General features: G+C 46.5%; 2 protein-coding genes across 4 annotated transcripts in view; both read left to right on the top strand.

The window, feature by feature from the left end:
- Window positions 1-6,491, top strand: part of C7H6orf89 (chromosome 7 C6orf89 homolog) — a 47,367-nt gene extending 40,876 nt beyond the window's left edge. The window contains exons 7-8 of the mRNA XM_037842407.1: window positions 2,495-2,618; window positions 5,314-6,491. Of these exons, the coding sequence (XP_037698335.1) occupies window positions 2,495-2,618; window positions 5,314-5,408 (219 nt within the window). The 3' untranslated portion in view covers window positions 5,409-6,491. The remainder of the gene's footprint in view (window positions 1-2,494; window positions 2,619-5,313) is intronic.
- On the top strand, window positions 1-27,608 carry LOC119539163 (peptidase inhibitor 16-like). 3 transcript variants are annotated; one of them, XM_037842403.1, is made up of 8 exons: window positions 1-162; window positions 2,495-2,618; window positions 18,929-19,468; window positions 22,204-22,425; window positions 24,314-24,423; window positions 24,692-24,780; window positions 25,384-26,043; window positions 26,260-27,608. In XM_037842403.1, the coding sequence occupies exons 3-8, from the start codon at window positions 19,298-19,300 to the stop codon at window positions 26,820-26,822; spliced, it is 1,815 nt and encodes a 604-aa protein (XP_037698331.1). In that variant the 5' UTR covers window positions 1-162; window positions 2,495-2,618; window positions 18,929-19,297; the 3' UTR covers window positions 26,823-27,608. The 3 variants fall into 3 exon arrangements, with proteins under 3 accessions (XP_037698331.1, XP_037698332.1, XP_037698333.1); XM_037842404.1 differs by lacking the exon at window positions 25,384-26,043 and having other exon boundaries at window positions 6-162; XM_037842405.1 differs by lacking the exons at window positions 1-162; window positions 2,495-2,618; window positions 18,929-19,468; window positions 24,314-24,423 and having other exon boundaries at window positions 22,239-22,425.
- Window positions 27,609-27,756: the final 148 nt, after the last annotated feature.

Here is a 27,756-nt window from a genome sequence, read left to right as displayed (position 1 = left end):
ATATCAGTTTAGAGGGTGAATTGAGAGGACGCCCATATAATCTAAAGGTCTTCCCTACAGCTGCTGGCCCAGAGATCTGAACTAGCCTGCATTTTCAGGAAGGTGTATTTACAGATGGTCTGGTTATCTTGTAAATCTGTTTCCTGCCCTTACCTCCTGGAGGTAAGCTACTTTTGTTCATTAAAAAAAGTAGAATGCTAAAATTTGAAGGGACCTGAGATTTTGGTTAGTCTGACCTTCCTGCCTTAAATCCTTTTATAGAATAGGCAAGATATAAATGAATGGTATATGAGAGAATAGTCCAGATTCTTCATTTTGCAGATATGGAAACCATCCTAGAGAGATGAAAATTTTCCTAAGGCCACAGAGCTAATTAATAAGAGGGCCCCCCATCCCCCACATTGGCTTTCCCCAGAAACAAACAAATGAGACTTCAGATAGAGAATGGAAAATCAAAAAGCTTGGAAACCTGGGGAGAGTCTTGGACATGGGGTAGATAGGCACATGCCCAAGGCAGTCAGCCCAGTTTGGGTGGAAAGCCCCCCAACCCCCAACACTGCCCACCTCCGTAGGCGGCAGAGCAAGCACAGAGCGGGTGGCACCATGGGGACCAGAGCCTGCACTGACTTCGTCAGTGCCAGTGGGCCGGGCAAGGCTGTTCTGTGTTTTTGTTTGTTTACTTTTCTCTGAAATGCTCCTTTGTTGAATCTCTTATTCCTGAAGAAAGTTTTTAAGCCTGGAATGGTTTTGGGAGAATTAAAAGAATGAATTTTCTTTTGTTAAAATTTTAAATTGCCCAAACTGTGACCCCTACCAACTCTGGGTTGTGACTTCCACCTCTTCATACTATTGTTTGGCTCCAAATGTCCTGAATTGTGTTAAAGGAATTTAAAAGCCTGTAAAAACAGTAATTTTGAAGAACTTCTGTCTGCCAGCAGTGAGGTGGAGTTGCTGGGTTCTTGCCTCAGATTTTAAAGTTTATCCCACTTTCTCAAAGTTATCTTGTTACGGTTAACTTGAGCATGTTTTGGGAAAGGGAGTGGCCCAAATAGGCAAAGATCCTGAGAGTCTGGTTTCTTAGAGCATCTGTTTCCTCACCCTGACCCAAGCTCTCCCTTCTCCCCAGCCTTGCTACCTGTCCCTCCTGTCTGCATCCCTGGACTCTGGTCCTTAGTAAATACTTGTGGGCCCTAGTGTCTAAGAGGGAGCCTTGGTCTAGAAGGCAGGAAGGTGGGGATCAGGTTGTTAACAGATACTGGGGTAAGAGGTGATGGGCTTTGAGGCCCAGTCTACCCACTCCACAGTATTGCCTAGAGCTGGCCAGCTTCATGTTAATGTCTGTTTCTTTTCATCCAGGACGTCAGCAGGTTGCACCCCCTCTCAGGCCTATATGAAAAAGAGGGATACATCTGCTTGTTTTTGGTCTTCTGGGATTTTCTCGGGACTGCAGATGTTAGCATTTCAGCCAGTATTAGTACCATTCAACTGCAGGCCAGCTCAAGACATCCACTCCTCCTGCCATCACAGCAGCAGTTAACATGACTCTGGTGTTGTCGTGAAACAGCATCAGTAGGAGCAGCAGGGAGACCAGGGTTGAGGACAGGGAAAGGTGGGGCCAAAACCCAAGGCTCTGGAGGCCCCAAGTAGTGAAGAGGAGACCAGGACACAACCTAAGGAGTCAGACTTCTGACCCCTACTGCAGTTGATCCAGCTGCCCTAGGAGGAGAGGGGAGGCAAGGCTCTAGGGGTTTTCTCTCACCATCAAGGTAAGGAGAGAAGCCCAAGCAAGACCCACCTTTCCCTTTCTACTCCCTGCCCTGCCCTAGTCCCATCCCCTGGCTCATAGCTCACTGCCCAGCACACAGGAGGTTGCACTTAATGTCAGTAGTAAACCCTCACAAGTGTAGTAGTTACCTGTTCAGGTGCATATCCTGGTTGTTGCCTTAGTTTTCAAAATCAGAGCTCAATCTTACTGTCATTAGTTTTAGCCAGTAGCATGGTATATCTTCTCACTTGCGTCTTGACAGAAGTGTAACTAGAACTTGCTGCTCAATTCTTATCAAAACCCTGGTAGTAAGAAATCACGTCCATGGAAGATTACTCAGAAGATTATGCAGACCACGTCTTTCTCTAAAAAGTCTGGATTGAACCAGATCCTCAGAAGATCATGCCCCCAGATCGCTGCTGGGCTCTGTTTCCTATCAGGCTGTTGTTGAGGATGTCGCCCCTAAATCACATGGTGTTTCCTTAGGAGAATCAATGGAAGAGAGTTTACTCTGGTCTCAGTACCAGGAGACGCTATGCTTAGGAGAAACTAGTTGGTTTTTGTCTTTTGGACATAATTGTGAATTGCACTGTTGGTTCTCTTTTCCTTTACTTAGGCTACTAGGAAACTCAGAGCCATGTGTATAAGGATTTTTGTGTACTATTCCTCCTCCCTGGTTTTGTTTTGATTTCTTTCTCTAATTTCTCCTCCCCCTGTTCTTTCCTCCAGATGAACAGAATGCATGACCTGTTTACCATTGGCAGGGGTGAGGCCATGTTGCAGCTCATTCCTCCTTTCCAGTGCCGAAGACACTGCCAGTCTGTGTCGATGCAGCTAGAACCAGGGGACATCGGTATGTAGAACACAGGAAGAAGGTCACCCACAGGGTCTTTTTAATTTTCAGCTCAAAAGTTATTCCAAGAATCAAATACTGCCTTCACAAATGTTCCATTAGGTAGAGTCAGAAATAGCATTCTGACTCTTAGTAATGGGGTTAATATTTAAGCTTAGAAATGGAACAAATAATGAGAAAATGTAGCAGAGAGGAATTTCTTGTTATACATACAACTTTTAGAATTTACATGCCCATTGGTTATAGAAACTTCAAGTTAGAAGGGACTCTGGAAAATATCTAGACCAAACCCTTGGTTTGCAGATGAGGAAACTGAGACTCAGAGAGGAAAAATGACAATCCCAAGGCCTCACTGTCCATCAGGCAAGGCATCATGTCTTAATTTCTGCTTTAATGCAGTCAAGCCAGAAAAGGGACAATTCAAGATTAGAGAAGATCCTTTATATGCCCATTTTTCTCATAAAACAACATAAGCAGTCTGTCAGGACAACAGTCACACAAGCCATACTACCTTCACTGTGGATCCTACAGCCAAGTCATAGCCCCCTCTAGATGACTTACCCTTGACTCTGGCTCTATGCTTTCCCAACTGTGACTTGATCTATGCTTTATATTCTGAAAATCTGTTCCAAAGAAACAGGTTTGAATCAACTGTTGTCAGCAGCAGTCAGTCAGTTTGACAGCAATTTTCTTGGCAGAAACAACTAAATCAGCAACTGTCACCATTGGGAACCAATTTTTCTTGCCTCACAAAACCTTGGAGAGGCCTGGAGTCCCTGGCAGAGCCCAGACTATTCTTCCAATTGATTTATTTTCATTTGACCCCAAATTCCAAAGACCCCAAATCCCTAGAAACCTCTTGCCTCATTTGGGCATACAGGGTGGACTGCAAACTATGCCAAGCTTTCCAGATTACATAAATTATATTTCAATTTGGAAGTTAAAAAGTAAAAATAGCATAGAAATTAAGCATTAACTGGTAATGGAGTGCAGCTGGCCTGGCCCTTGGGCCTTGGGAACTGCTACAAAAAAAAGGATTCTTGTTTGGAAATTGTTCTGAACCTATTTTCCTGAAGTGGAAAGACTCTTACACAAGGGATGACTGTTGCAAAAGTCTAACATGACATGTTTGGGTTTGGAGTGTGTACTTGTACTTGGAAAAATTTCTGTAGTATATTCTACAAATGACTAACAGTTTAGACAACTACAAAAACAACTTAGCTCCCCAAAGCATCCAGATTGCCATTTCTAGATTAGGGAAGAAGAAAAGGTCTCTGGCGGTGATCAAAGAAGACCTGAGCATCCAGCCCTGGTACAGAGAGTCCAAAATAGCCTACAGTGCTGGGACTAGTTGGTTTGCTGATCAGAAGGAAAGGAGTCCTGTGGTTGGCAGTGTCTGTAAGAAGGGCCAGCTACTTGACATGAATGCTGAGAAGGATGGGAAACCAAATAGAAGAAGAGGAGGAAGGAAAGTCTGGGAGAAGAATGAAGGTGGGGAAGAACAGTGGGACCCTGAAGCAGTGGCAGTAGAAGCAATGGCCACAATTGCCATAGTTAAAAATGAAGACAAGAAAACATACCCTGACAAGAGGGTCCTGGAATAATTCTGAAGTTGTAGGACAGATGGCAACTCCAGTACCTCAGGAACCCTTAAAAACAGCACTTTGACAAACAGGTTCCATGTTGTCATTGTTGTCATTTTTGAAAAATGGAGACAGGGGTTTGGATTACCAGAAAACCTTAGATTGGAAACTTTTTCAGGAATAACATAGGGGTCAAGCATCAGAGGCTGATGCTGTTGAGTGCCCCATCAATTTTTATTGTACGGCCTACACTGTTCGTAGTCTCCTTTCTTGAGTCACCAAGTAAAGGTTAAATTATATACATTTTCTCAATTTGAAGATGGGTAGGGAAAGTATGATGTACGCTAGAAAAATTACCATCCAGAGATTAGTAAAGCGTTTTAAGTTTTCAGGTTTACCTTCCCAGCCCACTCACGTGACATAGATGAGTGCTCAGTGTTTCCTCAGATCACTCATAACCCCAGGTATGGGGACAGAAGCTCCTTGGAAAAGCTCTTGGCACATAGAGTTCTTGAGTTCCTTGACTTTGGGAAGTGCCTGTCTTGTAGATGCGGAGTGTACATTAGTGCATGAAAGGATCCAGAAAGCCTTGGAGGAACCTAGTGTTTCCCAAACCTACCTGGCCATGGAACCCTTTTTCCTTGGAATATCTTCCAGGACGTTACTGTTGGCCTAACACAATTTGGAAATACTGGTTTGGACTAATCTGGGTGTTCCGTAATGAAATTGTAATCACTTCAGGAGAAATGGAAAGAGGGTCCCACTCCCCCTCAGAACTCATCCTATCTTCTTGCCGAAAAGAATGATCTGAGTCTGAGAATTGATGCCGACCCCCAGCCTTGTCTAGAGCACCCTGGCTTTGTAAACCTGCTGGATTGTGGTTCTCAGTTGCCCAGATGAGGGTTGGTGATAGTGGATGTTAGGTTCCAGAAAGGACTGATGCTAACTAGGAATGTTATGCCAGGAAGAGCCAGAAGAACTTCAGAGCAAGATTTGTCTCTGACTCGGTGGTGCATGCTGAGGGCAGGCTCTGGCAGACCCCCTTGCTCCTGCCCACAGAAGTGCCCAGGCCCTGACATTAACATGCTTCCCTGTTGCTGTTTCCCTTCAAGGCTATGCCGATGCCACCCACTGGAAGGTCTCCATTATAGCCAGAGGGATCCAGCCTTTGGTCATCTGCGATGGAACCATCCTCTTAGAACTGTAGGAAACAAGAACGATAGCTCAAACAGCTTTAAGAGCTGAAGATTAGGTTGAAAGGGGGGAAATAAAAACAAAATGATGAAACTGCTTTCCAGGGGTTGGTTACTTAGTTACCTGCCCTTTGCATGTGTGCCTGCACCAGCTCTGTGCTGGGGGCATTGGGCAGGGCCCAGCCTCCCGGTGCCTCCTGGACGTGGCTTAGGCAGGTTTCTGCACAGCCTACTTGGCCAGGGCTTTGCCAACTTCTCTTCTGTGAGAGACTGGGCTTTTCCAGGTCTTTTGACACCCAGGCTTTGAGGCTGATGCTTTCCCTCACTGGCATGGGCACGATCCCCTCTGTAGGTCCCTGGCTGCAGAGATGGCAGCCAGCAGGTCCTGACTTCAGAGCCATCCTTTACCAAGCAATTCTAATTGTCTTCTGTCCTCCTGGCCACATCATCCTGTTCTTTTTTGGAAAGCCATGCCTGATTAAAGAAATCATTGCAGTTTTCCAAGTAGAACAGAACCTAGAACCATTGAAAAAAGATTAAATAACCTGAATTGCACTTGGGAGGTGTACTTCTTTCTAGTGTCCATGGCTCTTGGAGTCTCCATGATGCCAGGCTGGAATCAGATCATAATTTGAAATGGTAGTTCCTAAGGTAATCCTTTTCTCCAGTTTATCAGATTCTTATCTCTTGCCCCGCCCACTTCTCCCTTGCCTATCTGATTGGTTTCTCAGAAGTTTGGCTCCTGATCCCCCTTCCTCCCCAGGCCAGGCACTTTACTGCTGAGGCAGCACTTCTGTTGACTGGGTTGCATTTTCCAAGTATCTTCAGAGGGGAATGAGTTAGAGTGGCTGAACTGGGGAGAGGGTACCTCCCTGGGTTTGATCTTTAGGGTCTGAATTTCTGCAGGGAAGATGTTTTACAGATGTGTCAAGCTGATGTTGTAATGTGGTTGAGGGAGGAACTCCAGATCTGAAGAATTTGCCAGCAGGATGTACGACTATGTGATGCTCTGTCTTAAAATGATTTCTCTCTTTGTACTGGGAAGCAAGGTGAGGTCTTTTTATTTTTTGTAACAATATAAAGCAATGTTCTTTTGATTGGGTGATTCATTATGCTCACTGTTTTTTCCAAGTGCTTTAGTATATACTAATCAAATGATGTAAATAAGGACACTCTTTTCTCACTCCCAGTTCCTTTATTTTCATTTATGATTCCTTTATTCACTGCAAGATACCTATCCACATGCCATGCCATTGCCAAGATGAGAAAACCATACTTGCCTTTGATTCTGAATGGCAGAAATCAAATGGATATGGTCAATTTCTACGTCAGAGTTAACAGACCAGAGTAGGCTGTAGGAGTGAAGGTAGTTGTGACCCCTTGTAGGGTCCTCTTCACCCTTGGAGGAGTTCCTGACCTCCCAGACTCTTTGTGCATCTTAGGAGCAGCTGTGGGCGGGGGTGTGAGCACTTGAATGGCCTGTTTGTTTGTGGGGTCATAAAGGACAAGCAGAGTTCACAGAACTCAGGGTTATGGATTCATTTGGAAACACTTAGAGCCTCCTCCATGGACTTGAATGAAACTAGGATAGACTAGACCTGAGGGAATTTTTCATTAAAAGAATCAGCGCTTGTGTGGATTAATACAGGAAAAACAAAACTTTTTTTATATATAAAAGTCACACTGCTGCTAAGAGGTTTTAAATCGGAGAGATCATTTAGAGGCCAGCTTTGTGCAAGCTTTTAGAGCCTCCTGCAGTGCCCTTGACCCAGCTGAACATAGGGAAGGATATACATAAACAAGTTATTTAATGAGGCCTCTCATAGTTTTCTTAAATTAGGCCTTTTGAGTTAACAAAAGAGCTTTTTCCTTAGGAGCAAAGCAATTGTTTAGATTATTGAGATTTCTGCTTCATTTTTATGCATTACCTTGTGTTCCACATTTCATTCCTGCACTTCACAACTTAAATCCATCAAATACCCACTTCAGCGCAAAACTTGGAAAATTAAGAAACCCAAGCTTGCATGTGTTGGTGTTCCAAGGCATGCCCAGAGAAGTCCCCTAAGCCATGAGCAGTTCTTCAGTTCTATAAAGAATGCCTATAGGAGCAGATAAGTAGAGATTTTTGTGCATAACTTCTCATTTCACTTAAAATCTATCCAGTTCAGACTTGAACATAGATTTATGTTAGAGGAGAAAGTCTCCAAGGTGGATTTTCTTGCTCTTATTTAGTGGGTAGCCAGAAATAAATCACCTGCTTTTCAAGGTAATTCTGATGAGCAGAACCTACCACTGACTAGTCCTGCAGGAATGGCTTGGGGTTGCCAGCTCCTTACTAGTGGGTAGGTGGTGCCGCAGGATTTCCCCTACTCGCCTGGCCCTCAGTCGCTAGATGGAAGCAGCAAAAGTCCCTCTGCATGACCTGGTGTGAGAAAGAGGGTCATCACGATACGGAGACAAGGTCAGGGAGGGATCATAGGACCACATAACCAACTCCTCACTTCCACCACCACAATAAGAACAAAACACTAGGGCTCTAAAAAGATGGCCTTGCTCATTAGTTTGTTGAGTATTTACCATGAGGTGACATGACAGTAACTTCCCCCCATGGGTTAGGTTCAGATTGCTTGTAGGTTCCCAGAGCAAAGACTCAACATTCTCAGAGATCAGCTCACTGAAGAGACAGGCTGCTTTGGCACCAGTCTGAAACACTTATGTCCAAATGTCCTGAGCTCTCCAGTGGTCAGGTATTGAATGGATACTACTCCTTTTCTGGTGTTTTAAAAGAGGCAGGGATTATATACACCCCTCCCTCAGTTTTTTAGAAAAAGAGAGGAGTAAAATGTTAATGGTTTATGAAAACAGAATCTAGTTATTCAGTGAAATATAAAACAGCCTATCACATGGACAGATTTGGGTTCATTTTCTCAGGGAAAGGAATAATAGCATTTGTCCTGTCATTTCCAACTTACAAAGCACCTCATTATGTGTTATCTCGTTTAATCTTCACTCAATCCTGTAAGGTAGGTATTATTATATCCTCATTTTACAAGTAAAGAAACGGGGTTAGAAGAGCTAACTGCCATTGGGTAAGTGGTTGGGACTCAAACCCAGGTCCTCTGGTTCCATAACCCATTATTTGCTTGTATGACATGGGGCCACGTAACAGAGATGTACATTTAATTGACTTGGGTATGCCCCATTGGGGCAGGAGAACCTAGGGATGGAGGTCAGCAAGTCAGGATCTCTTCAGCATTTGTTTTCAAAACTACTTTGGATAGAAATGGAGGAGGAAATCTAACCATATGAATTTTGTAAACATCTTTCACTTTTTCCCTCCCCATTTGAAAACTCCTTAAGAGTATGTATAGCTGGAACACAACTGTGTCCGGCCATTTTCCCATCTCCACATGTTTTCAGATGTGTCACCAGAGCATTCCAGTTGTGACTCCCTTGGAGTTTACATCACTTGTTTTTCAGTTCCCGGTTTTCCGTTTCCTTCTTCCAAAATCCAGCATAGGACTCAGTGTAGGAACAATTACTTTAAAACAACATCTCAAGTTACTTAGCTGCAGGTGATGGCCTCAGTCATTTTAATATAGTTTGGAATGAGCATTTGCTCACTAACCAGTGGCTTCCATAGTGAACTTTCAAAACCCTGAAGCAAATTTGCTAATCTTGCCCAGCAAGTTGTAGGAGAAGGAGAGGGGCAGCTGCGTGCCGGGTTGCATGGAGAGAGGGAATTTTGTTCATCTTTTGAGAATCTGTTATTAAATAGAGGGGTCTTTTAGTCTTTTGAGCTCTCCTAATTATGGGGGGGTGGGTGGGATTCTCCTAGGGAGTTCTCAAGTCCCACACTTATTAACTTTCAGTGGTGACCCATTGCCCGCTACAGTTCATTGAAGGAAGGGAGTGCCAGAGGTATGCTTTATTTAAAATAGTATTTTAGGCTGAGATTCTGTCCGTGTTTGGACCTTCAGATATTGTGTACTGAGCTGATGCTTGTTAGGAACAGGAAGCTAGAAAAGTGAAAGTGCTTCTGAGGACAGTCCTCTAGCAAATGAAAAATGGGAGGCTCTGGGGATGGGCTGTATCTCCAGAATCACACATCTCCCTGCCCTCCTCACCCTCAGGCCCCTGATATCCAGCTGCCTGCTCCACAGAAGTCTCAGGGAAGATTGTCAGGTGTTTTCTCTCATGCATCACATCCAACTCCACCCACTCTGCATGTACTATGGCTTAAACCCTGGCCTTATTGTGAGATCCTCAGCCAGTTTGTCTGTTGCCCAGCTCCCTTAATGTCTGGTTTCCCTGCCCTGCATAATTTAGGCATTAGAGCTAAACACATCCGTCATTTCTCTCTCTCTGGAGACCATGAACTGTCCAGACTTTTTCAGAATAGTGGAGAGAAGAAATGTTACATAATACTCAGTGGAGCCCTAGAACAGTTGAAATGCAGTAGTTCTGGAATGGGGACTGTTCCTCCCCCACTTTGTGCATCAGGCAGTCAGCAGTCAGCTGAAGAAGGAGCTGCAGCTGTAAGCACCCAATTTAGTTGTAAGTTTCAAAAATTGGGGAGTCAGTGCCCTTATGAAGCTTATTTCTGCAATGGCGAAGCTAAGCCTCCTTATAATTATGCCCAAGAGTCACCCCCAGAGAACCTCTTTTGTTGCTCAGATGTGGCCTCTCGAAGACCCCTCTGCAGATAAACTCACTACCATTCCCCCTACATGGAACATGACTCCCAGGGGTGTAAGTCTCCCTGGCAACATGGGACATGACTCCCAGGGATGAGCCTGGCCCTGGCATCATGGAATTGAGAATGCCTTCTTGACCAAAAGGGGGAAAAGAAACAAAATAGAGTTCCAGTGGCTAAGAGATTTCAAATAGTCAAGAGGTCATTCTGAAAGTTACTCTTATGCAGGCTTCATCAGATACTGCCAATTGCCACAGTATGCTAAGCCCCAACCAACAGTATCCCTGAAAACTCTAAAGAATACCCTGGGCTCCATCTAAGACTCTATAAAAGCTTTTCCTAGTAAGTTTATTTTTTCAGAAACTTAAGACCTCCAGGTTGTTTCTATGCCAGATAAGCCCTGAAACCCAGAAGTACCAGTCTTTCCAAGGACATCAACCAGTTTCATTCCTCCACCGCATAAGGTCAACACCCCTTTCCAACACAAAGAAGTTTTAAAATGGTCATTGCCCAGATATCCCTGAAGATTGAGAGAATGATCAAATGAGATGGAGGATGAAATTAGAATTTAACAAATGATTATGACTACTGACTCATTATATAGATATTTCTTTTTAGTTTCTAGTGTATTAGAATAGCTAGAAAGAAATACCTGAAACTGTGATCCAGTAGCCTTGATCTTCGATTATTGTATAACCATATAGCTTTTGTCGTGTGACCATGTGATTGTAAAACCTTATGAATGACATTCCCTTTTTCCAGTGTATGGGTAGATGAGTAATAAAGACATGCATAAAAAAAAAAATGAGGATTTGGGGCATCTGCTTTTTGCCAGGCTTAATTTGCCTCATTAATCCTCACAACAGCTCTATGGGGTAGGTGGTGTCATCCTGTGAAGCCACCTTTACTCTCAGCTTAGCAGCGTCCCATTCCTCACACTGCAGTCCTGTAGAGAATTTTAAATCCTTTCAGGAACAAACTTTTAACCCGTGAGAATTGGTGACAGGAAGAAACAGACACATGATATTCCCAGAGAGCCCCATCCTCCTCCTCACAGGCGGCTTTCCTTCCAAGCTCCTTCCCATGGTTTTAACTCAGACAAATGATGGCAATTGTCTTTTCTTCCTGCCTCCCTCCTAGAGAAGGGTTAGTAACAAATGCTGGGGTGGAGGAGGAAAAGACTAGAAAGGCACAAGTAAGCTAGCAACTTGGTGCTCAGCCTCTCTGCCACCTTCATCAGAGTCAGGTGCCTGGGACAACTGCAGTTCATCATAGGGAACCAGGGTGTGGGGCCCGGGCAGTCCCAGTGAGCGAAGAGAAGCAGACTCGCTGGTCAGACAAGTGTCCCAACCACACGTGCTCCAAATGGTGTACATCATTCAAATATGTTCAGTGCAGAACGTTGACAGTGACTTAATGTACTGCAAACTTGTAAAGACTTCCACCATGTAAAGAATGTATGTAAAGTTTTATGTAAAGAAAGTTTTTACTTTTTCTAATTAAAAGTGTCTATGTTGATTGGTAACTTTCTTGTACTTGGTGTCATTGTTTAATTTTCAATTTTCTCTTCTCCGCATATCCTTAGGAGACTTCTAGCCACATCCTACTGGTGAGGCAGGCCTGCAGTGTCACTCATCTATGGACCTTACAGTCATCTGTCCCCACCCGGCCTTAGTCTTCTCTAACATTCTCATCCAGCCTGGCACTCCCTTAGGTTCACGGCCTCTTCTTTTATCCCCACCCTAGCCCTTTGCCCACATGGCTTCTGATCAGCTGATCCCATGAATTCTCAAATCTCATTCCATCTGTTAATACCCTCTGCCATCCCTACACTTTGCTCAGAAGTCAAATGAGACCCCTGTTTTCCTTCCCACCCGCTGGACATGCCTGGAGGATTCCCCCTCACTAACTCTCCTCAGCTGCACCAGGTAACAGGCCACAGTCTTCTTTGATAGTCCAAGAAACTTCCAACACTCAATTAACTCAATGCAGGTTTGATTTAAGTCATTTTTGTGTGTGTGTTCATATACTTTTTTAAACTTTTTATTTTGAAATAATTCCAAACTTACAGGGCCCTTGCAAAAATAATACAGACCTCATACAGACAACTCCAACATATCCCAACCCCACCCCGAGAGACCCCAATTTTAATATTTTGCCACCCTTGCCATATCATTCTATCATCTATTTTCTGAACATTTGAGAGCAGGCTGCATACATCCTATTCCTTGACTACATAAGACTTCCATGTACATTCCCTACAAACAGGATATTCACTTATGTAATCACCTTAAGTGCAGTTATCAAGTTTAAGAAATCATATTTTAACTATGTACACATAATTTTGTATAAATGTGACCATTTCATATATACTGTTTAGTGTCTTATTCCTCCCCTTTCCGTGGTCAGGTAAGAGTTATATATACACAGTCATACCCTGCCACGTACCTTTCCATAACTTTCTCCCTGCTCTTTAGTCATAGTTATACACAAGGTTTTTATCATTGCCTTACCAAACATAGGGTCCTGTTACAGGCATTGGATATATCTTGCTTTTCTTGCTCAGTATCTCACAGAATTCTCTTCAAGTCAGATGGCATAGATCTAACCCATTCTTTTTTATGGCTGCATATTCCATGATATGGATATACCATCATTTATTCAACTTATCTCATTGATGCTAACATATTTGGATTATAAGTCAAGAAGTCTGGAATTAATTTTAAAGTACTTGTTTTTACAAAATGTGCATTGTTTGCTCCAACCCTAATATATGTTCTTTGAAAATCATTCCACTCCACGTTTGTTATTCATTTGCCTGCTCGAAAACTGGATTTCAGCAGTAACAAAGTGAGAGCTTGCTTCCATGTGAAAAGGTGGCAAAGAGGCCTGTTTTCAGTCCTCTTAGTTCTTGACTCCTCTATAGCTTGTGGAAAATGCCTCCCTCCCTGGCGCTTCTGCAGCACTACTCTCTTCCTACTGGAACCTCCTCTTCCCACTTCTGTCTGTTGGTCTCCCCTACATTTCCAACTTGGGTCCTCCTCTTTTCTCCCTCCACGCACTCTCCCTGGGTGGTCTCAACTCTGTGCTTCACCTTCTGCCTGTGAGCAGGTAACCTCCAAGTCTACGGCCTGGCACACACTTGTCCCTGAGCTCTAGGCCTGTGTATATCCAGGTGTCAGGAGGTCATCTCTACCCAGCTCTCCTGAAGCACTTCAGATTCACCAGGTCCAAAACAACTGTGGCAGCCTTGAGGATGTGCCACTCACATCTCCCCTCAAGAGAGAGCCTCCACTGTGCCCCTTGGCCATCTACTGCACTATTCAAGCCAAGGCCACACCCTCCTGGCTGCTGCCAGCCCAGGGCTGAGCCCGGGGGTTTAGAGCCCGACCATTCCTGCCCCATGCGGGAACCCTCGGCCTGGGGAGACTTTCCTAGAACTTCAAGCACTGCAACTGGAGACTTCCTCCCAGTCAGTCCTCTTTCCTAACCCTTGTCTCCCATAGCAGGCATCTGACCTGGATCATGGTCTGAGAGTTTTCCTGTCTACTTCCTATTTCCTCTCTCAAATTTCCTTACCAGACATTTTCCCCAATAAATCTCTTGCATCTCTGATTCCTTCTTGGTGTCTTCTTCTCAGGGTATGAACTAACACATGAATGCATTGTCCTTCCCCACCAGCCTCCCACTCATCCGTTGAGTTTAGTTTTAGTGAATAGCATCATCACCTGCTCGGTTCCCCAGGATAGAAAGCTAGGGGTCAATCCTGGGCTCCTCCCTTTTACATCAGCCTCTACTTCTGATAAGGGCCAAGCTCTGGAGAACTTCTGCCTCCTCATGGCATATCTGATGCTCTCTCTGCCGAGACCCGTGCTGTTTCACTCCTGGACTCTACTGCCAACCTCAAATTGTTGCTCTGTGCAGGTCCCAGTATCCCATTCACTGACCACGAAGCTGCCACAGGGATCTTTCTAAAGCCCAACTCTAGTCACGTCACTTCCTGCTCTGCCAGCTTCATTCCACCCCTTACCTTCATGCCGTAATTCCTGGAAACAACTAGGCTGTTTTCAGTTAGAAATTGTAATTCCTAACCCATGACAATATTTTTGAACTTCAACATGTCATTTTTTGCTCAGCTTGAATTCCAGTGTATTACTGCACATTCCTCCAACATGACATATACCCTTTAGTCTTTTCAGATAAATCAAAAAGCCTCTAGACACCATGTTGAAGACAGTTATTTCACTAATCTTAGTTTTTTAGAATAAAGACTATTATATTTGTAAAAATGTTATGTTCTTACTATAAAGAATTGAAGACAGTTTGAGTGATTTTCTGAAAACCTCCACTTAGTCATCTCTAGGATATTTCAAGCTGGAAGGCCTAGCAGAAATACTTTTATTAAGATGGGACCAGAGAGTTATGCTTTTAAAAAATTAAAGTGCTCAATCTAATTTTAGTTGAAATTAAGAAAGGAAAAAGAAACTGAAGTAGGCATTTCTTCCATCCCCCCCCCAAAAAAAACTTAGTTGACAAAAGAGCTCTCTGAAATTAGGATTATGAGAAACACTAAGAAACTAAAGGTATTTTTAGTAAGGTTTCCTTTTTAGAAGGCATAGTTTAAGGCTCTGAAGATGAGACTATAGCTTGCTCTTTCTCCTCCCTCATCTCTACTTCCCAATTTCTATGAAGCAAACCTGTTTTGATAGTGTCAAAGTTCATGCATTTCCTTCTGCTCAAAATTCTTCTCACAGCTATTTAACCTTCATTGTACAATTAAACCAGATGAGACGCGATACTTTGTTTCAGGAGGAGAGAGGGGCAAAGTAAAGGACACAGGGTGGGCACAGCTGCCTGAGGAAACAGATGGTCTGAAAAGCCGGGAGGGCAGTTTCCAGGCAGTGGTTAGGTTGGGGTACAGGGGAAGAGGCATACATCGAGTGCATATGGAGTAGAAGGCTGGCACTTTCTTCTCTGTGAACACCCTGACTCAGAACTGCCTATTTTCACCATTTTGTAGACTGGCTTCCATATGTCCACCTTGGGCATTGTTCTCTGATGCCATCTGAGGCTCTTGTCTGCCCTTTAAATTTTAAATTTAAATTAAAAATTATCTTCTGCTACACTTGGTTGGAGTTCGCTGTAATGAAACTAAAGCAAATTCCTTAACAGTGCCACTCTTGTTATACCATCAAGTGGCCTGGCCTGGGAAAGCCCAGCAGCTCAGGTGGTTTGAATTCTGTGCCCGGTGACCTTTTGTTTCCATGAGAACACAGAATGCAGCCAAAGGAGCAGTCTCAGCTACACTGGTGAGAATTGGAACTAACAAAAGAATATTCAAAATATAGGAAAAGCCTTGTCTCAAAGGTGAGTGATTCACAGTTGTCTATAAGACCCCAAAATGACCAATAACCTACTGTCTAAACTTGGGAATTGAGTAAATTACAGCACAGCTTTGGTCCCAGCTTTATCACTGATCCATATGCTTGTGCTGCCTCCACCTAGGTACAGGTTATTTTCCCCAGTCTGGACTGAGTTCTGTAGACTGGGACAACAAGGGAAAACGACTTGGATCTGTAAATTGGAACAAGGTGCGGAGAGGTGGGGCTGGGAAGAGAGACTGTGGGTGGGATTAGAGAAGGCTGGAGGTGGGGTGGGGCTGGCCCTGGGCAGACCTGAAGGCGTGCATCTGCCTTGGCCTTGTCCCTGGTCCCCTCTCAGCTGTCCACTGTCCCTGCCTGGGAGCACCAATCCCTCCCTGCTGGGCTCTGCCACCTGAGTGTCCAGTGTGGCTCCAAGCCCAGCCACCAGACACCCCTCCCAATGCAGGCAGATGGCTCCCCCCAACTAGGCCCTGGCATTGGGGCAAGAGGGGCTTTCTCTGGAGCACTCTGCTACTACTAGCTGTGTGATCTTGGACAAGTTTCTTAACCTACCTTGGTTTCACTTCTGTATCTGTAAAAGGAGAATGCAATAGTATCCATCTCAGAGAGGTGTTTAGTAAACTGATAGAAGGAAATTGCTTAGAAAGGTGTCTGCTACTTAGCACCAAATAAGTGCTTTTTAAATAAATGGTGTTGCTGTGCAGCCAGCTCTACCACTTACTAGCTGGGCAATGTTGGGGCAATCACTTTACCTCTCTGAGCCTTGGTTACCTTGTAGGGGAAGGAGACTCATCTCAGGGCGTCATGAGGAGTAAATGAGATCGCCCACGTCGAAGGGCTCTGTGACTCACATGGGGATGCACGCATGCACCTGGAGCATTGCTCTCAATGGGGCTCTGCTGGCAGCACCTGTGCTTAGTCCCCAAACACACCGACTGGCTCTGATCAGCCTCCAGGCTCCATGCCCATCTCACCCTCCCTCTCTGCCTCTGCCAGGAGTCTCCTGTCTTAGACTCGTAGGGCTCTCAGAACAAAGTGCCCAAACAAAGTGGCTGAAAACAACAGAAATTCACTCTCTGACAGTTCTGGAGGCTAGAAGTCCAAAATCAAGGTGTTGGCAGAGCTGAGCTCCCTCTGAAGTCTCTAGGCTTATGGTGGCGGCTGCCGGCAACCCAGGGTGCTCTTTGATTGGGGCATAACTCAAACTCTGCCCTCTGTCACATGGCTGTCTTCTCGCTTTGTCTGTGTCCAAGTTTCTTCTCCTTATTAAGGACCCACCCTGATCCAGTTTAGCCTCATATTAACAATGACATCTTCTACAATCCTATTTCCAATGGGATCACATTCATGAGACAGGGATTAGGACTTGAACATACCATTTTTTGGGACCCAGTTCAGCCCCTAACACCTCTGCTGTTCACATCCCAGGCACTGCTCGCACCAGCACCCCTGACCCTCAGAGGGGTGTGTGTGTCCTCCTAGCTTCAAGCCCCCTCAAGCCAAGACTGTTACTCCTCACAGGTAACGCCATGCCAAGAAGCGGTATTTCATTCTCTTCTACAACTAGAGGCCCTGCAAACTACCCACCTGTAGTAATACTAGTAATGAATGGATTAATAGTGGCTAATGCAGAGAGTACTTACAATGTGCTTGACCCTATTTTGATCCATATCTGTCTGCTAAATCCTTTAATGCTCACAATCATTCTATGAAGCAGGTTCTGAGCCCTAATTCACAGATGAGGAAACTGAGGCAGAGAGCAGGGGAATAACTTTCCCAAGGCCACGCAGCTGGTAATTGCACACTGATTCATAATACTGTGTCTGTTTCCTGGTGGGTCTCGTGCAGCTGAACCAGCTGCTCCGTGACTGCAGAGACCCAGTCTGCCCTGACCATCTAGCACAGCGTCTGGCACAATGGAGAAGCTCTGTAAATCTTTATTGAGTGAATGAATGGATGCTGCCCATTGTGCTGAGCCTACAAATCTCTTATTCCCTGCTGGAGAGAGCCATGATTGGAGGCAGAGGACCCAGAGATGACCACACTAGGATACTCCATGGTGCCTGTACCTGGTCCTGCCCAGGATCCATCTGAGAACTGTGTTCTTCTACTCCTGAAACTCCAGGCCAGGTCTCAGTGCTTTAATTCCTGAGGATGTCTGTGTTTTCTCCTAAGTCGACTTATTTCTTTCTCAAGCTCATGTTGCCAGGCAATCTCTTAGTTCTCCTGTCTAGAGAGGAAAGAGATCCATCTTACAGCCTCACCAGCTAAACACCCTGGGACAGCTGTCCAGGGTTCTGGGCTGTAGGTCTAATCTGATCTCTCAGTTTTCTCTCCTCTTTTCTCATTTTTCCACAATAGTTCCCCCCCACACACACACACACAGTCCCATTTCCCTTCATTCTTCTATTCTCTTCCAAACCCTTTCTGCTCTATCCCCTAAGTCTTCCTTCTCCCTTTTCAGTTACACATTTTGTTCCTTAAGCATTTTCAACAGAATGATTTGAAACTCTTTTCCAGATTGTTCTATGAGCTCAAGTTTTGAGAAATCCTCCTGTTTATGGTGTTCGCTGGGTCTTGCTCATGCTGATTCAGTTCCTTATGTGTTTTGTAATTTCTCATTGTGAGAGGAAGCCAAGGGCATTTTTCTTGTGGGCGAAGACCCTGGGTCCCTAAAGCTCCCTCCACACATTATTTTGCCTGTCTCTGCCAAGATTCTCTCCACCCCACCCCCACCCCCACCCCCACCCCCACCCCCCAACTCACCCACTCTGAGCCAATTTAAGAATGCCATAATTGTTGTTTTTGCTTTGTTTTTCACCCAAAGACCTAGGCAGGGACAAGTTTTCTTGCCATTTTCCAAACCTAGTGGGTGGATTATTTCGAGGTCCTGTTCACTGAGGGTGCTGTCTTCAAGGATCTCAGCCGATCTCAAGCTTTCAGCCCTCATGCCTCATAAAGGCCATTGCCTTGGTCCCGGCCCCAACACCTCAAGCACATGCATGCACAGAGAGCACAGAGAAGCTGAATATTGTAGTCATGGTGAAAATCTCTACTCCAGAATACAGCTAGAGTGGGAAACACCTCAGCCCTTCTTCCATAAGCAGGGGCACGGCCTCCACAGTGGGTCAGGAGCCAGCCAACAGCATGTTACGATTGCTACTACGTGCCTGGTACCGTCCTGGGTGCTTTACATATGTTATATCTCATTTAATCCTCCATACAGTTCAGTGAGGAAGGTTCTATTGTTGTCAGTCAGTCACAGTTGAGAAACCTACTAAAAACACAGCTAGCTAAGGGCAGAACCAAGATTCAGCATTTGGTTGGGCCCAACCTTTTACCAAACACATCCTGCCTTCTTCCTTCCCTCCACAAGCCATCCAAGGCTCTGCATCTTGGCCCAGTCCTCTGGGGGTAAGGCCCATATGGTTTCTTTCCTTCTGTTTGTCCTCAGCGCCCAGTAGGTGTGACCTGCGTGCAACCAGTTGTTCTGCTGAGGCTATGGCCTACGGTTCTGCCCCTCCAGGACCTGTCCACAACAAGAGAGGGATTGTGGAAATCACACAGCTCTTCTCCTGAGTCCCTATCACCGAGAGAAAGGAGGCTTTCCCAAGGACTCTGAGGGGAGATGAATGCTGGGTGTGGACTCAACTCTGGTCGAGACTCAAGCCACCCAGCCCTCCCCAGGACACTGTGTGAGCCAGGCGAGGCCTCCAGACACAGCCCCTCCCGTCCCACCCCAGCCAGGGTGGTGCTTGTGTGGAAAGGACTTTAAATTCAACTGCCAGACCTTGCACAGGAGAAGCAGAGAGGGCTGGCCACCATGCTCAGCTCCCGAAGCCTCCTGGTGCTCCTGCTGCGGTTGTTGTTTTTGCTAGTGGCCACAAAAGGAATGAGATATGCCATCAGACCTGAGGAGAAAGACGTGTTGGTGGTACTGCATAACCTCTACCGTTCAAAGGTGATACCAGAAGCCAAATACATGCTAAAAATGGTGAGTGCAGCTGGGTACACTTGTATGCCAAGATTGGAGGGGGGTGCTGGCCAGGGCCCCATAACAATCCCTCCTCCCCACCTGTCCGGAAGATCTAAGCAAGTCATCTTTCTGTTCGGTAACAGAGAGTCCCTGATACTATAAAAATGAACAGTTGCCCACAAGCAGCACAATTATGCAGATAAAGGATCTGAAGATGAGAGGGACTTGCCCATGGTCACGCAGCTGGGAGAGCCAGGCCTGGAATTCCCGGCTTCCACTCCGATGCCCCATCCCCTCCCCAGCACATCCTAAAAGGCATGTGCCCCAGGGAGGGGAAACACAGCAAGTTCCTAATACCTTGGCAGGAAGGTATTTAATTTCTTGGCAGGAAAACAGGGTGGGAGGATGGGTCCGGGAACTTGGGGTAGGAGAGAGGGACCAAGGAGGTGGCGTGAGAACAGAAACCAGAAGCAGTGAGGGCTCTGAATCACGCAATCCAAATGTTGTCTTGGCATCCTACAACACCTGTGATTTGGGGCATATCACTTAATGTTGTTGACCCTCAGTTTCTCATCTGAAAATGGGAGTCATAATTACAGTTAACATGTGTATTAACATGGAATGACTCACATATAATACTAAATGGAGAAAAAAATACAATCTCAAAAAAATTTACACAATCAGGTATATTTACATGAAATCTTAAAACATGCAAAAAGCCTATCGATATACTGGTGAGAAACCCATGCAGATATAGTAGAGTGCACAAATATGGGGCAGTGGTCACCGCTGTCTGGGTGGGAGAGGTATTTGACGGTGGGGCAGGCTTCAACTGCACTGGTAAAATTTTCTTAGAGTGGGTGGTAGGTCCAGAGATGTTAGTGCTCAGGATTAAGCTTCATCCCTTCCACCCTTCCTAAGTGCTGGAATTGCCCATTCCCTCCAGCCACTGTCTGGTGACTGGGAAGATTGGTGGGCAGTATGGTTAACCTGTGGCTGGTGTTCAAGTCCTGGTCTCACTGGGGGAAACAAACAGTGAGCCTCGGGATCAAGACCCAATTTCTAAGCTCAGCTCTGTGACTTTGGGTGAGACCCTCTACTTTCAGGAGCCTCCATTTCCTGATCTGTAACATGTAGCTGTCAGTCCCTGTCTCGAGGGTCAGAAAAGGATAACATATGAGAAAGATCACAGCCTCACCATTCACAGCCCCACCGTCCTTGGCAACCAGAAATTGTAGACAACAAATCAGGATCCCCGGATTCTGTTACCTGTTCTGCCAACAGCAACAGTGAACCTGGGACTCCTAGTTGAGTCTCATTTTCCCATCTCTTTGATTCCTTAACCTCTCTGGTCATGTTGGCTCAAGAGCTGGTTGAGAGCTGGGTCGACAAATGCCTGCAGGCAGAATGGACTCAGCGGTGAGGCAGTACTGTGGGAAGCAGTTCAGACATTGAGGGGATCCTGCAGCCAAGGATGCTGCCGGATGGGAAGTGATCAGGGGAGGGGTAAAGGTAAGACTGGGCGGGGACACCAGGGTCAGGGTCAGTTGGGGGCAGGACGCAGGCTGGAACTCAGTAGTGGTTAATGCAGAGACTCTGGAGCCAGATGGTATGGGTTCAAATCTTGCTTTTGCTATTTATTAGCTGTGTGATTTTGGCTACATTACTCCACCTCTCTGTACCTCAATTTCCTCATCTGTAAAATGGTGATGATGACAATAGAACAACTCTCTTGCAGGGATTAAATGAGTGAATATGTGAAAAGCACTTAGATCAATGCCTGGCACAGAGTTAAATGCTCAGAAAATGTTTAACAAAAGAGGGAATGGATCCAGGTTGGGGCAGGTGGGAGTTATCACTGACTTTTCCCTCTTCCTCAGCCTCCACATACAATCATCACCACTATTACCTTCAGGCAGGTTGAATTTTCCTTGAACCTTCTCCCTCCTCCCTCTCTTTGACATGACCCTGGTTCAGTCTTTCATTTTTGTTCCCAGGATTTCCTGGACCAGCCTCTACCTGTTCCCCCCATCCCTGGCCCCTCTGCCAGAATGACTGATCCTACACTTGGGCCCGACTCTGCTCAAAACCCTTCAGTGGCTCCCACTGGTTCCCCACTGCCTTAGGATAAACCTCTAGTTCCTCACCGAAAAGGTTCTGTGTACTCTGTTCCCTGCTCACCTCTCTGCCTCCTCTCCTGCTTACCTTTATCCTTCAGTAATCTGAATAGCTTGTCTTTCCCCACAACAAAATGTAGTTTCTCTTTTCCATGCCTTTGTTTTGGAGTGTGGGAGGGCAGAAGCTGAATTAACAACCCAGCCTCCAAACATCCCACTGAACATCTTGTGATCTTCAGAGCAGGTTCAGGCAGCTCTGGGAGGTGAACAGGACATCCTTGCTCACCTTTTACAATGACCGATATAAATAGTGGCCACAAGTATCGGCTCAGTCTTCCCAATATCCTTTCAGAGTTCAGAAAGTTTAGGCGAAAGTCTGAAACCAGACAGTTGATGAACTGTCCCACGTTTGGCTAAACCCACTACCTGAGGTGGTGTCCTCTCACCTCCCCATAGAAGCCCACCTCCCCAGATCCACGGCAAGAGTCACTGTGATGAGAGGGTCTCCCCACTCCAGAAGCCCCACCATACTTCCAACCTTGTGCTCTGATTCCCATGGAATCTGTGGGCATCCTCACCTGCTCCCACCTTCCTCTCTGGCCTCTGCCTCACTTCCCTCCCCAATCTGCCCCACAGTACTGGGATGAGGAACTGGCCGAGTTCGCACAGGCCTATGCGCAGAAGTGCAGGTGGGAACACAACCCGGATCGTGGGCAGCGAGGCGAGAACCTGTACATCATCGGGACCCAGGAGTTGCACCTGCCTAATGCCGTGGCCGATTGGTACAACGAGCGCCATTTCTACGACTTCAAAAAGAAGACATGCCAGAAAGGCAAGATATGCGGCCACTACACCCAGGTGCGCGCCTGGAAGGGTGGGGCCTGGACCAGGGCCTGGGGGAGAGTTGAGCCAGGTCTTGTGGTGTTGGGTCAGGATCACCCGGTAACGGGCGCCGGGCACCTCTTGTCTCCACCTGCGAGTCCAGGCGGCATCCTGGCTTCAGGAGGGCGAGTCAGCACCCTAACCCCCTTAAATCCTTTATAAAGCTCCTTCTTTTACAGCAACTAACTAATGTGTTGTCTAGGCCTCCGAAGAAGTCTGCTTCTCAAACTGCCCAAATCATTTTCATTTTACTCTTTAAAAATCACCATCTTTGTCCTCCTTCTCAGAGACAGAGGTAGATGTCACAGCGCCAGTTGCATGGACTGTAGTCATTGTAGTGGGTGCTACTGTACCGGGCTCTAAGCGGTCCTGCGTCCTCCCCTCCCAGCCTAAGTTATGTAGGGCTAGTCGCCCCTGCACCGAATGTCCCAACTTCCTTCTCTCACTGTCGCTCTTTTGTCATTTCTTGTGGTGCCTGATTTGCTATTTCTGATCTGTGGGGACTGATAAAACAAATAGAGAAATTCCTTTAAAATCTGCATTGTTGGGTTGCTTTTCAAATTCGTGTTTAAAATAAGAATAAACTGTCAGTGAGTGAAGGTCTCAGGGAGCCTTCTAACAGCATTTCCTGCTTACACAGTCACCTTTTGTTTTTCTGGCATCTCAATGCATTCTGAAATTTTGGTTTTCAGATAAGAAGTGTGGGGGGGTGGTTAAAATTAGTGTTACTGAATTTTTTTTTCTCCTCCCAATGCTTATTTGTTGTACAAAATATTACATGACAAAAATCATAAAGGAAAAAAAATGAAGCTATCATTTTCCCACCCATCTCCACAAATTCTATTTTCCATTGCCTCTTTGTGTCATATTTTTAATCTTAATCTTTAGGGAAGGAAATCCCAGCACCACCCACCCAGTTCAGGAAATTGTAGGGCCCAGCAGCCCTCTCTGCCCCCTTTTGTCTGCACACCCTGCCCACCTCTCCCCACCCCCAGACACACACATCCTGCCCCAGGGAACACTCAGAGCCTAGCAAGTGTGCATCTGCCCCACTGCAGCTTTCCCTGGCCCTGAGGCACTTGCACTCTGGGGTCATTTCTGTCTGGGAAATAGATGCTCAGGAGTGATACCTGGGGGACCCTCAGCCAGTTTAAGCAAAAGGCCCCAATCCTGGGGGATTCTGCAGAACTAACAGCTAGAGCCCCTTCTCAGCAAAAAGCTGCCTCAGTTTGAGTAGGTCTGGGTAGACTTGGTCTAAAAATGGCAAGGGGAGGCTGCTGGTCTCAGCCCATAGCAGCACATAAAGGTTGGTTTGGCTTTGGATTTTATACATAAGACTGAATTCTTCTGGCTGCTAGAAGACCCACACCTAGAAACAAGCAGATGAAGCCTCTGCTTACTTATGACTGGGGGAGAAGGGGGAGACGGGGGGATGGGAGGGTTGAATTTCTTAGAGGTTTCTTCTGGTTCTTATTCCCTTTCTTGGACTTTTCTTGTTGCCATTTGAGAATGCCAATTATGCCATTTGAGATTAATTCCTTTGAATATACTCTTTGTTTAAAATGCAGGGCCCTCTAGGAAGCATCTGCAAGAATTCTGAGGGTGTGTCAGATCTGAACTGAGGGAAGGTTCCGAGAGGGAGAGAAGCCTGGTGAAATGGTGTGTGTGGTTGGCAAGGGAGATTAGACTGCTCATGGCAAACCTACCCGTTTGTAGTTTTGTCCTGAAGCTGTGTCCTCAGGAACCTAAATTTTGCAGGCCATTGGCATTTCCTCTTCTCATTCAGGAAGGCTGGGTGGGGAGATACTAGGTAGGGGCCGCCCCACCCAGGAAGAGCCAAACTGTGGGATTTGCTCTCCCTTAGATAATCTGGGCAAACACGAACAAGATTGGCTGTGGCAAGTATTTTTGTGAGAAATTGCAGAACATAAATAAGATCAACATGTATTTGCTGGTCTGCAACTACCTGCCCCCGTGAGTACCATGGAGGCCTGTGGGTGGGAATTGGGGGGTGAGCTGAGTCCAGGGGTGGACTGAGGCCAGCAGAGTTTAACCAAGCTGAAGGAGGCCAGTCAGGGCCTGTGCCTGGGGAGAGCTGTGAGGGCTCCCATGGGAGATGTCACCTGCAAGCAGCAGACCCAGGACACTCCGGGTCGCCCTGGGACTAGGTCTGTGTTTGGAGGAAAAGGGAAGGTTGGGGCGGTGAGGGACTCTCCCCCAGCTCCCTCCTTGCCTTTTGCAGGGGCAACATAAGAGGGCGGTCGCCCTATCGAGAGGGGCCCCAGTGCTCCCAATGCCCTTCCGTTGACCGCTGCGTGAACGGCCTCTGTGGTGAGTTTGGGGGCGGGGGGCAGGGTCGGGGGAGGTCAGGGATGCCGCTGGGGGTGGGGGTGAAGGGGCGCTGAGCCTTGCTGGGATCCTGGAGTCTGCTTTGGCAGGGGAGAGTCCTCAGCAGCCCCTCCCAAGCCCCTCTGCTCTCCTTGCCCCCTGTCATTCAAAGGGATGGCATTTCAGCCTCCAAGGGACGGGCAGAGGACGCCCCCGGCGGCCCCCGAGTGCGCGGCGGAGAGGGTCTGCTGGAATGACGGGGCTGGAGAGGGGGTGGAGCCAGGTTGGTGGGCGGGCTCAGAGGCCGCGAAAGGGGCAGGGCCAGGGATGCCTTGGGCGAGTTAAAGCCAGGAAGGAAGGTGGAGAAGCCTTCTGAAGAGGGACTGCAAACTCAGGGAGAGGAAGATTTGGACCAGGATGGTGGCTGAGAGGACCAAGTGTGTCACTAATAAGAAATGGTCTTGATTGTCTCTGAGGGCCATATTCGCTAGAGAGGGTGTGCGCATGTCCTGGAGGGACATTTGGTCGCCTGAGCTTGGCGGCAGTGGGGTGAGGACTGTGAGGTCCCGCTTCCAGCGCTAATAACAGCCTTGTTTGTCTTATCAGAACCCATCAGAGACCCGGAAGAGGCTCAGGATTTGCCTTCCCTAGTAACTGAGGCTTCATTCTCCTTGGCATCTGTAGCCTCAGAGGCTGGGAAACAGGGGGTCCCTTCTTCTCTAGCAACTGAGAGTCCCTCCTTTTTGGTAACAGAGGTCCCAGCCTCCCTGGCAACCAGGGCTCAGCCTACCTTAGAAATTGAGGCCCCATCTTCTTTAGCATCGAAATATCCCCCATCCATGGCAACAGAGGCCCCATCTTTGTTAACAACAGAGGTGCCTTCCTTTCTGGCAAGTCACAGCCTGTTCTCCTTGGATGAGAGACCCATTACTTTCCCCAAATCAACCCACACACCCACCCCAAAATTAGCAGACAAAATGGCCAGCAGTGCAAGAGCACCCTCTGTGAGCCCAGAGACATTACTGCACCCTGAGATGTCCCTGACAGGGATACAGGACCCCTTTCCCCAAGGCCAGGAGAAGGCAAAAACAAGGGGCCCCCACACATTGCCTCCTTCGGGTGAGGTCTTGGCCTCAGTTTTTGCAGCGCAGGATGAGCCAGATGAACTGCAGGCCACCCTGGCCCACATGGGGCACACCTCCTCCAGGTCCCTGCCCAGCTCCCCCAACACCTCTGCCACCACGACCCTTCAGTCACCCTTGCCAGGTAAGGCCTGTGGCGTCTACCTTCCCCACCCTCCTGGCTTCAGAATGTCTGCTTTCTGCCCCAGCATGGATGGTCTGGGCAAGGTGGGAGCATGCACCTTCTGAGTAGGATCCTCCTCCCTGGCTGCTGGACCACCACCTTGCATGACTGGTGGGGCAGGTGGGTGGTCAGGAATAGTTGTCTCCAGGCTGAGGCAAAGCCTGTCCTTTCCCACAGATGAAGTCATCCCTGAAGACCCAGACAGTGATTTAGGCATTGAGCCAGTCATTGAACCAGAAATCGAATCAGGCATCCCGTCAGTTATGGGAAAGCCAAACAATGGAATGCCGAGCAACATAAAGCCAACCACAGAAAAGCCGACCATGGTTAATCCGACCACGGTTAAGCCAACCACGGTTAAGCCGACCACGGTAAAGACGACCACAGAAAGAATGACCACAACAAAGGCGACCACGATAACGACCACCATGGAAAAGACAACCACAGTTAAGCCAACCACGGTTAAGCCGACCACGGTTAAGCCGACCACGGTAAAGACGACCACTGAAGAGATGACCACTGAAGAGATGACTATTGAAGAGCTGACCATGGAAAAGATGACTACAGAAACGATGACCACGGAGAAGACAACCAGGGTAAAACTCAACAACTTAAAGGCCAACAAGGTAAAGCCAACAAAGGTAAAGCCAAGAAAGCCAAACTCGGCCCCTGATCATGTCTGGAGCCCCTTCCTGGGACTGCTGCTACTGCCTCCCCTGGTGTTGGCTGGAACCTTCTGAAGGGGCTTCCAGTCAAAGGCAGGGCCTGGTGGGGAAACCCTGACCTCATGCCCACCCTGGATTGTCTACCTAAGTCAGAAGCTGCAGCATCCCGACAGGTCCTACCCTAAAACGACTAGGCTGTTTTAGTAGAAGTTGTAATTGTTGTCCCATGATAATATTTTTGAATTTCAACCTGTCATTTTTTGATCAGTTTGAATTATAGTTTATTACTGCACATTCCTCTTACATGACATATATCCTTTACTCTTTTTAAATAAACCAAAATTACAAACCCCTAGATACCATGTTGAAGACAAGTATTTCACTAATCTTAATGTTTTAGAAAAATGACTATTATTTTCTGAAAATGCCATGTTCTTACTATAAAGAATTGAAAGACAGTTTGAGTGATTTTCTGAAAACCTCCACCTAGACATTTCTAGGATATTTCTAGCTAGAAGACTAGGTAGAAATGGTTTTATTAAAATGGAGCTATAGAGTTATGCTGTCTTAAAAAATAAAAGTGCTGAAGCCAATTTTGGTGAATTTAACAGAGGAAAAAAACAATGAAGTAGATATTTCTTCCATTCAACACCCCCAAAAATGTTAGTTGACAAAAGAGCTTTCTGAAATTAAGATTGTGAGGAAAACTAAGAAACTGAAAGTGTTTTTAGTAAGGTTTCCTTTTTAGAAGGCACAGTTAAAGGCTCTAAAAAATGAGAATTTACCTTTCTCTTTCTCCCACCTCATTTCCTCCTATACTTCCCAATTTCTATGAATTAAACCTGTTGAGATATTGTCAAAGTTTATGCATTTCCTTCTGCTCTGACCATGTTTCTCACAGCTATATATAACCTTTGTTAAATAGCTTTGTTCTACACTTAAACCTTTGTTCTACACTTAAACCTGAACTTTGGTTCAGGAGGACATGGGGGCAAAGCAAAGGACACAG

This window comes from Choloepus didactylus, chromosome 7, assembly GCF_015220235.1.
Source record: "Choloepus didactylus isolate mChoDid1 chromosome 7, mChoDid1.pri, whole genome shotgun sequence".
In the NCBI taxonomy this organism is placed as follows: domain Eukaryota; kingdom Metazoa; phylum Chordata; class Mammalia; order Pilosa; family Megalonychidae; genus Choloepus; species Choloepus didactylus.
This window is presented reverse-complemented; position numbering and strand designations above follow the sequence as displayed.